This window comes from Phacochoerus africanus, chromosome 2 (assembly GCF_016906955.1).
Source record: "Phacochoerus africanus isolate WHEZ1 chromosome 2, ROS_Pafr_v1, whole genome shotgun sequence".
In the NCBI taxonomy this organism is placed as follows: Eukaryota; Metazoa; Chordata; class Mammalia; order Artiodactyla; family Suidae; genus Phacochoerus; species Phacochoerus africanus.
In genome coordinates, this window is record NC_062545.1 from 32,870,199 (window position 1) to 32,888,346 (window position 18,148).

The following is an 18,148-nucleotide window of genomic DNA, read 5'->3' on the forward strand; positions in this document are numbered from 1 at the left end:
TCCTTTAATCCATCGTGTGGTGTTGGGGATGGAACCCTCATCTCCACAGCGGCCTGAGCCACTGCAGTTGGATTTCTAACCCACTGTGCCATAGAAGGAACTCCACAAAATAGTTTTCCTATCCTCTATGTTTTTAAAAAGATATACACAGCTTTTGAAATCACTTTGTTTATTCATTCTAGGGTCAAAAGACCAAGAGCACCACTGGATTAATTCCTTCTTTACCTTCCAGCAATTGGTTTATAGGTCAGTCCATGCCTTGTAGTCCAGTGAAACTTAAAATGTTATAACCAGCCACATATGTTCTCCCTTTCTTGTCATAGAGTCCTTTGCAAACTGACCCATAAACATAGGACAATGAAATATAGCCTGTATTTTCCACTGTGAAAAAAAAGTACCTTAATTCCATCAATAACCCCTGGGAGCCTAATATGTGTCAGCACTGTGCAAGACTCTGAAGCATTCTGATGGGTAAAGTTTGAAGTCTAGAAGAATAGAACTATTGAGAAAAGAGTCTACAAAGACTGGGTGAAAAATCAATTCCAGACTTCCCTCAATTTTCCAGTATATGGATCAGTGACACCTGAATTGACAATAAGCTCCATTCTGACCAAGAGTCAACTCTTGGTGGACTATGGCAACCAGAGTGAGAGAAGAAAAATAACAAATACAAAATGCATACTCTGAAATACCCCCATTGTAGCACGTTCTCAGATTTTCTCCCTTTGCTTCCAATGTAAACCCATGGCAGTGTTACTATGAAATGGCAGAATGGTCAACACCTCTCCTTTAACTCATCACCCAGAGGACAAAATCATCACACCCTGTTAACAAAAGTAGTAGTGAAAAATGTAAATAAATTTTAAAAGTTGAAAGAGAAGAGCATGAATAACACAGAGATTAAATGCTAAATAAGTAAATATGTGAAAGCAGGCACACTTGTAGGAATAGACCCTTTGGGTATAACTTTATAAACATACAATAATTGTGTATCAGAATTTCTTAGTGTATCATTGCCAGAACTCTAGAGTAAGAAAAGAATGGCTTGTATGAAATTTACTTTGTAAGCTGCTGGACAGCTTGTCAGCTAATATAAAACACAATGTAGTGTTCACACACCGAAGAGAATATATTTTACTTAGATTACTTCATAAGATAATTTTTTTCCTGTCTCTTAAACAATAATGATCATGCTAGACTGTAAGGGAGAATTATTTATAGCCTATATTGAATATGATCCATGTTCTAAATGTCCTCCATATTTTTTATTCATATATATTTTATTTGACCCTCTTAAAGCTCTGAAACAGTAATAGACTATAATAGTGAACTCATAAAACGCAAGAGCCTTTGAAAGATATTTCCTTAACTCAACTAACTGGCTGGAAAGTTAATTTGACTGCTCAGGTTATTAACATTGTAAATGATAACACAAGGTAACACATTTGGAATTTGGAGATGCTTTAGGGAAAAATATATACCTAATAAATACAGAAAATATCTGAGGGAAGAAAAAAAGGGATTTCATTTTTAAGATAATAATCTCTGAACAGCTCTGAGCTATTGATGACTCATTAGTGACAACCTCAAATTAATGATTAATTCCCTAACCCTGAGGGCAATTGATTCAAATAAGCTGGATAATAAACACTGTTCATGCCTACTAAAATATATTTTAAATCAACTAAGAATATTGTTTCACTGCTCCAGTGATTAAAAATTATAAGCTTGGTTTTGTTCCAAAATTAAGTATAAATGGAATACCCTTGGCTGTGCATGGGTTTTCAAAAAGCAGAAAAAAACATATGCCATTCTCTCCTATCTCTATTTCCTAAATCCCTCACTTCTTCCATCCCTCCTCGTCTTCCTGCTTTCCTCCTAGTATGTGTGGTTTGTTGAATATGGATACAAAGGACTCATTTTAGTTCCACAGATCTTGCTAAAGATAATATAATGGCTCAGAGGGGCATAATGGCATAATTTTCATGGCAGAGTTACATAGTTAAGCCATCAAACATAGGAAATCAATGTATAAAATAAGTACTGAAAATTCTCATTCTAAATTCTGTGGCTTTTCTCCTTTCATTCCCTAGTACATCACTGCCCCCATCAACCCTACACACACCTCTGTATGTGATGAAACAGTCAAACTATTTTCTGCCTGAAATGTTAGATACTTTTCTCTTTACCAGTCCTAATGAATCCAAAATCTATTCATCGGATTTCAAATGTGTGGTTTTTAAAAAACATTTTTTAAAAATCCCTTTTTGATTTTTTTAAAGTTTTAATTAAAGTGTAGCTGATTTACACTGTTCCTCCTATTTCTGCTGCACAGTAAAGTCACCTAGTCATACATATATATACATTCTTTTTTTTTTCATATTATCTTCCATCACGTTCTAACCTGAGAAGTTGGACATAGTTCCCTGTGCTGTACAGTAGAACTCCATTACTTATCCATCCTAAATGTGGAATCTAAAATATGGCTCAAATGATTCTACCTACAAAACAGAAGCGTAATTTGATTTTAACTGGTGTAGACACTGGGAATCAACAGTCCTGGATTCAAATCTTGATTTTGCCATGAACTTATGTGTCACCCTGGGTGTCGGTGCCCATGTCCTTATTGCTTCTTAATTTCAGGTTTGGATGTTTCTATTAAAAAGGATTCTATCTTTTGTGCCACGAATATTGTGACCTTGTCTAGATTATAAACCATCATATTATAAATAAAAGCTCTACATTTTGCTTAGAGTACACATGCTCCTGGGGACACAGTCTACACCATGTGGTGATTAAAAAAAAAAAAAAACTAGAGTTAGAGAGTTATTACAAACCTCAAATGGTGAATTAATAGAGGAGACAAAAATGAAAGTAATTTTCTTAATCATGTCTGTGATAAAGCAAGTTCTGAATTAACAGGTAGTAAAGGGAAAGGATAAGAGGAGAACACAGAAGCTTAAGGTTGTGGGAAAAACAAATGAGGTGAGAATGACAAGATCCTATGTGTAGAGATGTATCATCTTTATGACTTATTTTCTCTTTTCTTATATTGTCAGCAATAGAACAAACACAAATGTAAATAAGTTTATTAAGGATGTGTGTCAAGAATAGGAATTAACCTGCTAACAGGTTGAGGGACCTCATATTGTCATGTTAATGAGTCCTATCCTTGGGCAGGTCTGATCTTTATTTTTACTATTATTTTTAAATATTTTAAAATTGAAATATAGTTGATATACAACATTGTATTAGTTCTGGGTGTACAAATTCAGTTATTTTTTTTTTCAAACGCTTTTCCATTATAGGTTATCACAAGATATTCAGTATAGTTCCCTGTGCAACACAGTCCTTGTTGTTTATTTCATATATAATAGTGTGTATCTGTTAATCCCTAATTTATAATAACTTCCTAATTTATACTCCTCCCCGCTTTCCACGTTTTCCCTTTGGTAACCCTACGCTTGTTTTCTATGCTTGTGAGTCTGTTTCTCTCTTGCAAATAAATTCGTTTATTAGATTCCACACCCAAGTCATATCATACAACGTTTGTCTTTCTCTTTCTGACTTTCTTCACTTAATATGATAAGCTCCAGGTCCATCCATGTTGCTGCAAATGACAATATTTCATTCTTTAATTTTTAAGTTACCTCAGGATGACATCAGCTATCGAGTAAAAGACACTTCAGTTAAGTGGGCCTTTTTTCCCTGGTGCCATCATCCTGGGATAAAGAGCATATAGAGAGAAACCAACTGAGTTACTTTCGTTTTTGTTTGTTTGTTTTGTTTTTTGTCTTTTTAGGGACAAACCCACGGCATATGGAGGTTCCCAGGCGAGGGGTCCAATTCGAGCTGTACCTCTGGCTTATGCCAGAGCCACAGCAATGTGGGATCTGAGCCGCATCTGCGACCCACATCACAGCTCACAGCAACGCCAGATCCTTAACCCACTGAGCAAGGCCAGGGATTGAACCTGAGTCCTCATGCATGCTAATCAGGTTTGTTAACCACCAAGCCACGACGGGAACTCCCTGTGTTACTTTAGCTTGAATTGATTTCACAAAGGACTTAAATTATGAGATGGGGATCATCAAGCTTATACACCCTGTTATTGATATAATGTCTAAAACAGGATTGCTTATAAGGTGGGGGAAGGCTAACAGGGCAATTCATTGACAGTAAGAGACCGAAGAGTCTATGTTTGGCTCTTATAGTTCATGCCTAGAGAACAAACGATTAAGATCTTTGAATAATCTGAATATCATAGTTATATACCACTGGGCAGATCAACGTTTAGTATTTAAAATGCCTAAATAAAGTTTTAGTAAACTGATGGATTTTTCAAGAATCTATTTACTTCTTTTAGTTATTCATGGGGTGTTTCCGTAAGGATTAAAAATAGGTTAAATTCGAACCGCTAAAACAAGTAGCTAAAACCATCTTCATCTAGTAAATTGTTAAATGCTGGCACGATACCATTTTGATACAAAGTTGTGCTAAAAATGCTTTTCTGTTTACCGATTTTTACTGATTACCACCGTTTCCTCTAAAATTCTGTAGATAGAAACACTTCATTTGAGCCAGAAAATTTTATAACTGATGGAAGCTCTTAAACCATCTACAGGGTTTTCTACTTTTTTGTGTATCAAAATCAATATTTCCTGCTTCAAGGAAGCTCTACTGCTTTTGTTTAAATTGTTATATTATCAGTGCTAATGCTCATCTAAAATTGATCACCCAGAATTCCCATCGTGGCTCAGCAGAAATGAATCTGATTAGTAATCACGAGAACACAGATTCGATCCCTGGCCTTGCTCAGTGGGTTAGGGATCCAGCGTTGGTGTTGCCATGAGCTGTGATGTAGGTCACAGATGCGGCTCAGATCCAGCATTGCCGTGGCTATGGCATAGGCCAGCAGCTACAGTTCTGATTCGACCCCTAGCCTGGGAATTCCCATATGCTGTGGGTGCAGCCCTAATAAGACAAAATAAATAAATCAATTAATTAATTAAAATAAAATTGATCATCCATTCTGCTTTGGGCTACCTGCCATCACCTGGTATAGACACCTTTGACTCTGCTTCTAAGTCTGCTGACTACTGACTGGCTCACTGATCTGAAGCAGCTTATCTTGTTTGAGGCAAATATTAAACCCTTATGGCTACTGTAACAAGTTACACAAAACTAGTGGATTAAAAGGAGCTGTATTTATTCTCTTACATTTCTAGAAGCCCGGAGTCCATTTTCACCAAGCTAAAGTCAAGGTGTCAGCAAGGCTGGTTCCAATAGAGACCCTGAGGGCAGAATCCATTTCCTTGCTTTTTCCAGCTTCTAGAGCTTCCTTTCTTGCATTTCTTGGCTCATGGCCTCTTAGAGCCAGGACCTTATCATCTTCCATTCTTTCCCTGCTTTGGTTGCATCATCTTCTCCTTGTAGTCAAATCTTCAGAAGCCTCCTTCTTATAAGGACCTTTGTGATTGCATTGGGCCCACCTGCATAATCTAATCTAATCTCCCCCATTTTAGGATCCTAAATTTAGAGTTGAAAGTCCATTTGCCATGTGGGACATGGACATTTCAGAGGGCCTTTATTCACCCTACTACAAGAGGTATATATGTAGGGTGAGGACAGGGTAAAAGTTGAAAAGCTCTTAGGTGAAGCTTTTAGAGAGTGATACCTCACATAAATTGAGTGTTCACGATGTGCCCACAGTGGCACCATCCTGGACCCTCTGTGAGCATCAGACCATTTAATCTATGGCCATGGACCTTCATCCCAGGGCACCAAGAACCCCGGATGTTTAGAGTTAGAAAGGACTTTATGTTGTTAACTCATCTCACATCATGCTTGAGGAATAAATCTCAAATTTAAGAAATTAATTAAAATTGAATGAATTAAAATTGGAGAGATTAAGTGATTTATTCAAGGCTACACAGCTGCAGTGGCAAAGTCATTGGGGGCATACTCTGCTCTTTGCACCTAATCTAGGCTAAGACCCCTCGGCTTTCCCACTTCTCAAGGGCACACCTCACGTTATGAGCACATTCTCAAACTCATATATCTAAATCCTAACCTACTGTACCTCAGAATGCAACCATATTAAATTAACTTGTAAAAGTTAATTAAGGTGAAATAAGGCCTCTAAGGCGGGGCTTGAATCCAACACGGTCATAAGATGACAATGACACATGTGGTCATAAGATAACAATGACACACCAGAGGCACAAAGAGAGTGGCCTTCTGCAAGCCAAAGAGACAGGCCTCAGGACAAGCCAAACACTTTGATCTTGGACTTCAGACTTGTTAGAAAATAAATAAATTTTTATTGTCTAAGCCACCCAATCCATGATATTTTGTATGGCAGCCTGAGCGAGAGAGTCCATATACTCCAGGGAGTCCATAGGCCTTAGAACTCTAAAGGACTAGAGGCAGCCAGTTCATGGTCCAGATTCCTGGGATTTCCCAGAAGAAGAAATGGAGTTTATAAGCAATTTTCAATATTTATAAAAGCCTAAGGGAAATGCACAAATAAATCATAACTAAAATTCTAGGTTTCATTGCTTTGGGGTAGAATTGCATAGTCAATATGGCAACATCAGTTATGTCATATTTATCTGAAGCTCTACTTAGCAACACATGTCTTAGATTAATTTAAAATTAGAAATTTACTTATATTTCATAAAGTTGATTTGTCTTGTAAGTAAAAAAACTCAGGCTTTTGGACAGAAAGGAGGCCGAAGAAAAATCACTGCTTCCAGCCCCCAATTCATTTATTTAAATCTTCCAAGATCCATGCTGTTTAATCCTCTTCAAACTGCTAGAGCTCTTTCAGGGGTGAACTGAGAAAATTATATGGCTTTAGTCATTTGTCACATCAGGGGTGTTGAGAGCCTTTGTTTTCAAATCTGGGAGTATCACTGACATTTGCTAAAATGCTATGTATCTGGTTATTCTCCTGAAAGCCAATGAAATTTTAAGTGAAAATGATCCCAAGTGTATTAGTCAGGGTCCTCCAGAGAAACTAAACTAATGGGATACAGACAGACAGATACGTATTATGAAGGACTGGCTCTCCTGTTTGTGAAACTGAGAAGTCCTACAATCTGTCTACAAGTCAGAGAGGCCCAAGACAGCAGGTGGTGTTGTTCTAGCCCACATCCAAGGTCTAAAAACCAAGGGAGCCAATGGTCTAGGTCCCGGTCTGAGTCCAAAGACATGAGGACCAGGAGCACTGACCTCCTAGGGCAGGACAGGTTGGATGCACCAACCCAAGGAGAGAGAGAGCGAATCCTTCTTCTGCCTTTTTATCCTTTTCAGGCCTTCCATGAACTGTCATGTCCATCCGCATCAGTGAGGGCAATTTCCTTTCCTCAGTCTACCAATTCTTTTTTTTTTTTAAGCTGTGTATTTTTTTTCTTTTTTTTTTAATTTTTTATTGTTATTTCCCCAATAAAACTTTTTCTATTGTACAGCATGGTGACCCAGTGACACATACATGTATACATTCTTTTTTCCCACATTATCGTGCTCCATCATAAGTGACTAGACAGAGTTCCCAGTGCTACATGGCAGGATCTCATTGCTAATCCATTCCGAAGGCAATAGTTTGCATCTATTAACCCCAAGCTCCTAATCCATCCCACTCCCTCCCCCTTGGCAACCACAAGTCTATTCTCCAAGTCCATGATTTTCTTTTCTGTGGAAAGATTCATTTGTGCCATATACTCAGTCTACCAGTTCAAATGCTGGTCTCTTCATGAGATACCCTCACAGACACACCTAGAAATCTGGACATTCCTTAGCCCAGTTGACCTGACACATAAAAATTAACCATCTCATCAAAATAACAAAATATGAAAATAGCTTAATCCAATAGGTAGATGGGCGTAGCTCTTTAACCTAATAGAAGCAAAATAAAAAAGCTGCTGTACCCAGTGCATATGTTAGAGTATCAAGCACCTTCCATAGAACACATATGAAAGTTTGAAAAACAGCACTTCCAGCAGAAATGTATTTTATTCAAAAAATAAAAGCAACTATAAGAAGAACACAAACTTGTATTAAGACTGGAGATAATATTCAATACTTTATCATAAAATATTAAGCCCACTCGATTACAATACACGGGCTTAATGTTCTAACAAGTAATACTGTGCCTCAATCCAGGGAAGCTTTTGATGCCAATACAAGGTGGAACTGCGGGGAGCTACAAATACAAAGGTATCTTCCTTCTCCTTTTCCACAACAACTGCAATACTGATGTTCAGAAATGTTCAGGCGTTGGGAAAAACCTTTAAAATTTCCTGAGTATTCCATTAAATATTTTTTTAATTAGATTACCTTATTGAAAAACACGAAAAATTCTGACGGAAAATCCGTTTTCATAGTTATTCTCTTCGATAACTGAGAGCCACCATCCTAAGTATTTATTACACCATAAGAAAGTCTTTGGAGGTGTCATAAGGCTTTCTAGCACAAGGTAAATTTCAAGGCAATGTATCAAGGACTAAATTTTCTTCAACCACCAACTGAGTGATATGTGCAGATGAAAGAAATGTCAAGGTTCACTGATTCTTTTCCGAATAACAGGATCTAAAAACTATCGGGGGAGAAACAAAGATGTGGGAATTAGTGGATATTAGATAATTACAGAGATGACTAGAAGAAGTTACTTAAGACTAGTTAGCATTAACTAGCATATAATATATTTTCATTCATTAGTCAATATTTTCTTCATATACATAATTATTTCAAGATAGTACTTCTAAACACTAAATTGGTTCTTTCATGTTTCTAGTCAGTTGCAAAGAAATTCCTATCCTCAATATCTAAAGTTACAGCTACTAGAATTTTGATATTTACCCCTAAGAATATCTGGCTTCTCAGCCATTGCTCTTGAATACATGGTTTCTTATAAAATATCACTAAAATAGAACTGGTATTGAAAAAGATACCTGGAGTTCCCATTGTGGCTCAGTGGAAACGAATCTGACTAGCATCTATGAGGACACAGGTTCGATCCATGGCCTTGTTCAGTGGGTTAAGGATCTGGCACTGCCGTGAGCTGTGGTGTAGGTAGCAGACACGGCACAGATGCCCTGCTGCTGAGGCTGTGGTGTAGCATGGCAGCTGTAGCTCTGATTCGACCCCTAGCCTGGGAATCTCCATGTGCCGTGGGTGCAGCCCTAGAAAGACAGAAAAGAAAAGAAAAGAAAAGAAAAGAAAAGAAAAGAAAAGAAAAGAAAAGAAAAGAAAAGAAAAGAAAAGAAAAGAAAAAGATAACACCTACTTAGAGCTCAGGGCCCTAGACACAACCAACTTAACCATTTAGTTCACACAGAACTAAACTAATTTAACCAATTCACGTTTTTTAGCTTGCACAAAAGCTAGATCTTTTCCCTTTTAAATAATTTAACCAATACTATATAAAAACAATTATTCAGAAAATCACACCTAGGATTTACATTCACAATCATTTATAAATCTATATTGAGTTTTGGGCCCGAATTTGGTACTTCTCATCCACACCTTGGTACCCTGCCTTTTCCAAACTGGACATTTCGTTCTATGAATATGACCATCAATGAAAGAACTTTAAAGTAAAGAAAAGGAACTTTAATTTGGATGGAAGTATTCTGTATTCACATTAACAAAAGAAAGTGTGCTTTCTAAGGAATGGAAAAAACAAAATCATATGTGATAATATAAAGTACTGCAGTCATAAGTAACCCAAAGATATAACCATCTCCATTACAGAATTTAAGCAGCCAGGCCTAATACACTACAAATTATTTGATTAAAAAGGCTTATAACCAAGGCGTTAACAAGGAAACACTGGTGAAAATAGGTTTAAAATATATAGCCTTGTAAAATAATAAATTTTTCAACATTAAAACCTTGTTTCAGAAGTTCCCCGCTTCAAGCTGTTACTCAAAAACTCATCATGTTCAAAACTCAAATTATTGTGAGATCTTGAAATCATAAGAAGCTTCTCCTTATTGGTAAAGTCTTTCTTGATGGCAGCTTGGGGCACAAGCAGCCTCTCCACTGGGTCCTCTTTGTTCTCTAGTTTCATATATCCTTTGCTGTTGCTTCGATCCAACCGAGGCCAACTTGGATGTTTCCGCTGTTCTGCTTGAACAGTTAGGGTGGAAGGACCTCGGTCTAAGTCTAAGGATTTTGAGTGGGACGAGAGCAAATGCAAGGATGTGTTGGACCCAAACTGTCTTCTAGCAGCCCCAGGAGACAGGAGCTGTCCAGCTCCAGGTCCAAGGGCCACAGAGGACTTGTACTGACTTGACAATGACTCCCCAATGGAATTATTCCTTGGAAGAATCATACTGACTGGCTGGAAGGGCTGACTGCTGTTGGGTAGGGGGAGCATCAGGGAGTCCATTGACAAATTCCTTGACCTACTTTTAAGGGTATCAGCATCCTCAGTGATGTTGTCTATACTGGGCTCATCAATAACACAGTTATTAAGTTTGATCACAGGCAATGTAAAAGCACTGATGGACGATGACACAATTGACTTGGTTTCACATTTCTTAGGGCCACTGGACTTATCCTCAGCTGTCTTGGAAGGAGGTGGATAGAGGCCACACACAGAGGCAGAGCTGTCAGAGAGCAAAGGTGGTATAAGATGCCCCAAACTCTTACTTTCATTTATCACAAGCTCATCCTCCTCAACAGAACTGTCCATCCGAAAACTGCTCCTAAAACCTGAAAAAGAAGCAATGGTGTTAGCTGCCAGTCTCGAGGCACAGGAGTTCCCATTCTGTTTTACTTCTGTTTCTCCCATTAAACCAGTGTAGATGCCGTTCATATGCTTTTGCTCCTTGATTCTTAGCGTGTGGATATCAATGACTGTGGAATAGATATCCCTCATGTGTATGATTTTGGTTTCTTTGTCACGATTCTCATGAAGAATGGCATTAGCACAAATGAAAATGAAAATGCCAATCCCCATTGTGAAAGGGCCAAGCATTTTCATTTTATCGGAATGTAAATGCTGCTCAAAGAAGCGAACCACCACACCGCCTTGGTTCCGGATGACCTCAGTTTCGTTTGTTGACAACGTTGTCTCAGCATCAATAAAATGTTCTTTCTGGGGCCAATATCCAAGGACTGCCATTGCAATTCCTACAATGGAGATAAGTACTCCTAAAATGAGAAAAAAACCAGATGGGGAATAAAGCCGGATTTTGCCTCGAACAACCACAACATCGGCCCGTGGTCGACGTCTGACTGGTTTCTTTTCCTGGGCAGCAGGTGATGGGCTGAGGTTGACATGATGCTGTGATCTGGCAGAGTCTTGCCTTTTCAAGGCAGCCAGGCCAGTTATTACTCCACCAGTTGCTATCATAGCTCAGTCTTTTATTCTGAAAAGAGGAGAAAAAGGTGACAATGTAATTCCATTCTGAGGTATGTTCATCATTTCAGCCATTGCTTACATATTTTTGTTGTTGTGGTTTCATATACTGCAATGGGACAGAAGAATATCTTTTTAATTGACGTAGTTTGGGTAGAAGTTTTGTTTATCAACTAATGTAAAATTCTGGAGATGTCGGTTTTTTTGCTGAATTAATATTTCTATTAATAATGAAATGTGAGCTCAAGGTATATTTTACTTAATTTTATCATTTGTTACATAAAACAATTCCCTGGTCACAAGACACACATATTCCCTCCCTCCCTCTCTCTTTCTCTTTCTCTCTCTCTCTCTCTCACATACACACTATTTATTTTAAAGAAATAGAAAGATCCAGAAAACTTACTAGGCCCCAAACAAATGCTATATTTATAAACAGAATATATTCCAGCAACTCACAGTTCTAAGGCCACTCTTGTGAAAGTCACCAGTGAAGTCTTAACTATCGCATTTCATTCTCCTGCTCAATTCTCATCTTCCCTTCTTCTCTGTTTCCATTATATTTCTTGATGCCCTCCTTTCTTGAAACTCTTTTGTCCAGCTTTTTATGATACTAATCTTCCGGCTCTTCCCTGACCTCACTGACTATTTCAATTCTGGCTCATCTTCCCTCACCTAAAAGTAGACCTCTCCCTAAGTCCTGTCCTTGGTCATCTTCTCTTGGCATTCAGCTTCCCTCCTACCCCTCCACCATTGCCTTTAGGCTAATGAGTTCCAAGTCTGTATTTCAAACCACAGCCTGGGTTTCGATTTCACATTTTCAAGTCTCCATTGGGGAACTTATATACATACACTCATGCTCCACCAGCAAAGGTGAACTCACCTTTTACCGGTATTACTTGACTTGTCTGACTTTTTCAGCGTTCTCAGTTCTCAGGCTTGACTCCTCATAGTTCTCTTTAACTCCTCCCTTCTTCCTCTCATTTTACAACCAAGCTCTAAACCTTAGAAATATTCATGAAAGAATGTCTCTCAGTTCCATCCCTTCATTCCAATTCTGCTCCTCCCAGCCTAGTGCAGTTCTTATTAATTCTTACCATTTATTACCATTATAATAACTTTCCAACCAGTCTTCCAAATTCCATTTCTCTTCCTCCACAATCAAGCTTACATGCTGAGGGCGTGTTTAAAAAGTGGAAGCATGGATAAAATATTTCTCACTACCTGCCAAAGTTTTAATTGGGGATTTCAGACCCTTGGAATTTAGCTTTATCTCTGCTTGCTTTCATTTACATAAAACCAAAACCCAACAATATTCCCTATACTCCATACGAGACTGTTTCTGAGATTTTGTTAGTAAAATTTCATCTAACCCCCTTTTCTTCTCCCCCCATATTTCCCATATTATCACATACTCATTAAAACTAATATTCCACTTCCTTCACAAAGCCTTCTCAGAACTCACTAAGCAAATCCTACAAGAGTTCTTTCCTCAAAGCCTCTCATCAAGTTTTCTATGGTACCCACTGTACTATAATGTCTTAGTTCTTCCACTTCTTGTCGAACATCAAATTTAATTCATATTTTTATTACCAGAAACCTTTAATATAAAACACATAGCTAGTGTCACAAGATATTTGCTAAAATACTCAGTAAGAGAGTAATATTTTTTCCTGAGATTTGCTGGATGACCATCATATTACTATACTAGCTTTCCTAGTTAAAAATTTGAACAAATTTAATACCAAACCAAAGCAACATTTTGTGAGTTGGTAAAATATTTGTCTTTATTTACAGTGAATAATTCTCAAGCTGCCAAATCTGACTGGTAGGAAGCAGAGGATATTTTCAGACCCACAAGGTCTCTGGCATATTTCTGAGAAGGTTTCTTCATGGCACTGAATTCTGTCGTGTAAGTTCTCCTTTTGAATTTCTATTTATAATTTCTGAATTATGTTTAAATAAGAGAGTTGTGGATGGTATCTACAGTTGTAGCTAGCTAAATAAGCTGGTGAGTAAATTTAGCCTTTGTTGGAATTATAACCTGGAATAAAATAGTTTAATGTTGGAAGAACAAACCATATTATAACCTATAGCTCTGGTCTATGGAATGTATCCAAGTATACATCCTACAGTTTAGAACTTCTTTTTTTTAATTTTTCAAAAATTTATTTATTTTTAAAATTCTATTGGAATTCAGTTGACTTACAATGTTGTGTTAGTTTCAGGTGTACAGCAAAGCGAATCAGTTCAACATATACATATATCCATTCTTTTTGAGATTCTTTTCCCATATAGACCACCGCAGGGTCTTGAGTAGATTTCCCTGTCCTATACTGTAGGTTTTTGTTACTTATCTACCTTACATACGGTAGCATGTATATGCCAATCCCAACCTTGGCTAAAACAAAGCTTAGTGTCAACCTATGTTTTCTTGAACCAAAAACAGTTTCAGGGGTTTTGTTTTGTTTTGTTTTAATGCTTAGATAAGATAGCAGACATCCCACTCAATTATTTCCATATGGAAGGATAAAGATTCAGTCTGAAATCCTTCTGAATTGAATGAAAGCAAAGGCAAAAGGCTTTTAAATGGTTTGAAAGCAACCACCATGAATTCCCATTCCATAGACATTCCTTGTCCTCCCCAACTTGCTAAAACACTTTCTGCTAGTGATGCCATATTCTATTCCTGAAGCTGATAGAAAAAAAGGGGCTGGAAGAGAAAAAAATCTACATATTTTGAGAAAGACAGATGAGGAGAGGAAGGTGGAAAAGAGCAGCCAGTGACGAGACTTTTGTGAGCAGGCAAAGCCAGTTAGATGAGACGGGAAGAAAAGGCAAGGGCAGACTCAAGAGTGTGAATGAATGGAGGAAAGACCCCTGGAGGAGTTTAGAAATCAAGACTAGAACGAGGGGGAAAGGGAAGGCTCACACAGCTTCTGCAGCCAGTGGACCCTGGCCTGGCAGACAAGGGCACCAAGATGCCCAAGGGTTAGCGAGCTCAGGTTGGGAGCCAATGTTCTTAATTCAATTCAAGACAATTTGACACTAAGTGAGCCTCTTTTAGGACTCGGGGCCCCACACTTACCCTGAGTCGGGAAAGCAAAAGAGCACAAACTCAGTCACTGCTCCAAAGAGCTTGAAAGCTAACCAAGAGCCTGAAATAGCTACATAAAACAGAATGCAGTAACCCCTAGAATAAAAGTTTCGATCAGGGAAGACCTTGACAGTAGGCTTCATGCTGGCAATAGCATTCTAACATTTATCACTGTGAATGGCAAAAAAAAAAAAAAAATCAAGTGAATGGACTTCAGGTCAAGAGAAATATAGGCTGGGGATGGGAGCACTGGGCTGCCTTGAGCACACAGAATGGCTCGAGGGAGGGGGCTAGAGAGGAAGGAGAGAGCTGGGTCCTGGAAAGGAGCAAGAGTCATTCCCAAACACTTGAATGGTACTCTCACATGCAATGGGTTTGGGGGAGATTGCAAAATGCTGTTGTGGTCATCTTAGGAAAATTAACCTCAACTTGCAGATGAAAGCCTTAATGGGGGACAGATATTGGGAAATAGCATGTGGAGGCTAAAGACATTTTTCAGTAAGAAGCCTAGTGAAACTCTAAGACCTAGAGGCAGTGAGTACACACATCTTCATCTGCACCATCAACTTAGTCCAAAGTAGTCAGTATACACAAAGACAGCTTAAGTCTCCCTTTTTTATTTATGCTGCAAAGCCCCATCTTCTTGGACCACTTGGTTTGTGGGGTTTTTTGGTGGTGGTAAGGGGTTGCAGATAGGAATCCTGTCAACTCCAGTCTTCTTATTGTGACAAATCATAGCATTTTTTCTAAGTTTTAATAATGGCAATCATAGGAATAATAGCTAACGCACACTGCTTATAGCCAGGCACCATTCTAAGTGTTTTAGGCATAAAAATATATTTATTCACACAACAATTCTGGAAGTGGACAGAATCATGATGATCTCCATTTTACAGATGAGAAAACCAAGGCTCAGAGAGTTTAGATAACTTGCCTAAGGTCACACAGCTCGGGGGTGGCTCCAGAGCCTGTGCTCTTGCAGAATTTGAGATGCAGATGGGCTTCCAAATCTACTTTCACTTGAGGTCTTCTTTCCCTGTCTGTTTTTCTTATTTTGATTCCTGTTTCTCTCAAATCACCAGACCCTAAAGAATGCTTTGTGCCTTTAAAATTAGGACCATGAACCCACTGACTTGCATTTCTCAAATCACACTGACAACCTGGGGAAAACCACGGGGAGTAGAGGACAGTGAGGCCCATTCTTGGGTGAGCATCAGCTTGTCACATCTGCCAAGGTCCCCTTCAGCACCGGAAGGTGCCGGCTCAGAAGGGTCCACTCTCCACCCCCTCTCTCCCCTTCTCTCTACCCTCCTCGGTGGTGTAGGACCAGAACTTACTTCCTCAAACATCCATGCAAAGTGTTTTTGTTGATCAGTCTCTCTAGATCTGAAGCTTCATTCAAACTTTTGAAAAGCAAAGAAAGCCCTGTGGTAGGTATTCCACCAGAGACCCCCTCCTAGGTGGACATTGTTAATTTGTGTAGACATTCATTCATGCAATTAGTAAAAACTGATAATCTGGTACTGTAGTAGACATAGGACTCAAAATGTGTGTTCTATCCTAAAAAATATAATGATTAGCAGTGATCTTGTTGAGGAGGTCATTCAACTAGTTGTAAATAAACCTAACCATAGGGTCAGCCAGACTCAGCATTTCCATATTCTCCAAAAAGGTATCATCATTTTGTCAAATGCCAAAGTAAAAGACAGATATACTTGTGTTGACAACCCAAAACAAAAAACAATCAGTTTGGGTTAACTCTTGGCTGCATATAGATGATCCTATTTTTCATTCCCAGTGTTCATAAATCAGCTACAATTTTATCAGCAACAGCTATCAAGATTTCCAGCCTAAATTTTACACAACACGCCTTCTGCTTCACGGTACAAACCAGGATCCTTCTGGGCTATCTCCTGAACTTTGGAATCATACCCATTCATGGCAGATCTCAGAGATTACCAGTGGGAATCCAATCTCATTTGCTGTCTTCCTCACTACAGACATAGACTCCTGCGTTCTTTCAAGCACTACGTTACTGTCTACCTTGGGCGCATCTCCCCTCTGGACCTTGTTTTTTCTATGGCAAATCAAAGAAGCTCTTTGCTCTTGACTAAGAAGATTTCTGCCCATGTATCATGTATTAACACTACACCATCCCACCTAAGTGTCAAGTTCATCCTCTCCTATTCTTGCTCTGATTATATTTCTAAAAGCCTTATTGTTGTTGCCCTTTACCCTTTTCATAAGCTTAAGCTTTCTGGAATTTGCTTTCCATCGCACTAATCCATGCCAGTTTTTATTCACACCCCGTACACTTAAGTCTTCTTCTTAATGACCTACTAGTCTGACCACATGTGAGCCTGCTCTACACCAGACGTGATTCTAGATGCATTCTGATACTTATGTCTGCGGTAATGGTAGATGGTGAGACGAGCAGAGTTGAAAGCTTTAGAAAACTTTGAATCAAAACATTCCTTTTAGCCAGCTAAGAACCAAAAATGTTGTCTAAGATCCAACAGCGAATTAGAAGAAAGAATAGGATTGGAATTCAAGTTTTCCAACTCCCAGTCCAATGTTCATTTTTGGTTAGACATTCCTTTTTCTGTTTTTTTTTTTTTTGTTTTTTTTTTCCCATGCCATCTCACTCTACCTCACAGAGTGCTTGGAATGTAATAAGTTCTCAGCAAGTTTATCTGCTGATCGTGAACTGCCTTGATGAATGCTTGAATATGAGTGAAATATGTCAGAGAATTCCCATCGTGGCTCAGTGGAAAGGAGTATGACTAGTATCCATGAGGAAGCAGATTATATCCCTGGCTTCATTCAGTGGGTTAAGGATCTGGCATTGCTGTGACCTGTGGTGTAGGTCACAGATGCAGCTCGGATCCTGAGTTGCTGTGGCTGTGGTATAGGCTGGTGACTGCAGCTCTGATTTCAACCCCTAGCCTGGGAACCTCCATATGCCGCAGGTGTGTCCCTAAAAAGACAAAAAGTAAACAAATATACAAAATAAATAAATATGTTAGGCACCAGGGACACAAAGTTAATAACACCCAGGCCCTGATTTCAAGGAGTGTGGAGTCTAGCTGGAAAGCTGTCAAAGTACATGGTTTTTTTTGACCGAACCCATGGCATGTGGAAGTTCCCGGCCAATGATGGAACCCGCACCAAAGCAGCAACCCAAGCCACAGCAGTGACAATACCAGATACTTAACCTGTTGAGCCACCAGGGAACTCCAAGGTACACACTTAAAATGAATCAATTGCTCTGATGGAGGTATACCAGAGAATTCCCCTCCACACCGTCTGGAGGAATCAGGGGAGACTTTTGAGAAGCAGCAGCAGGTCACAGAGACACGGTGCATCAGGAGGAGTTAGCCACACAGATTCTAAATCATCCTCATTCCTCACTGTTTGACAAAGGTCCTTGCCCTATGGTTTTTCTTCCTCTTCTCAGCTGAAGCGTGCTTATTATTTTAAATACATTTGATAATTGTTTTACTTATACGTCTGAATTTTTATTCTTATCTCGAGGTTTAACAAGTTGCCAGACAGTAAGGCTATCTGCCAAAAGGAAGTAAAAATTAATCTAGGCCTTCAGGACCAAACAAAAGCATTACATAAAACCCCCATGTGGTATCCACAAATGTGACAGATGGAAATATTTTCTGTTCAAGCTA

General features: G+C 38.7%; 1 protein-coding gene across 1 annotated transcript in view; it reads right to left on the minus strand.

Annotated features, from left to right (window-relative positions):
* Positions 1-9,228: 9,228 nt before the first annotated feature.
* Positions 9,229-18,148, minus strand: part of TMEM200A (transmembrane protein 200A) — a 70,031-nt gene continuing 61,111 nt past the window's right edge. The window contains exon 2 of the mRNA XM_047758809.1: positions 9,229-11,381. Coding sequence (XP_047614765.1) covers positions 9,890-11,365 — 1,476 coding nt within the window. The 5' untranslated portion in view covers positions 11,366-11,381 and the 3' untranslated portion in view covers positions 9,229-9,889. The remainder of the gene's footprint in view (positions 11,382-18,148) is intronic.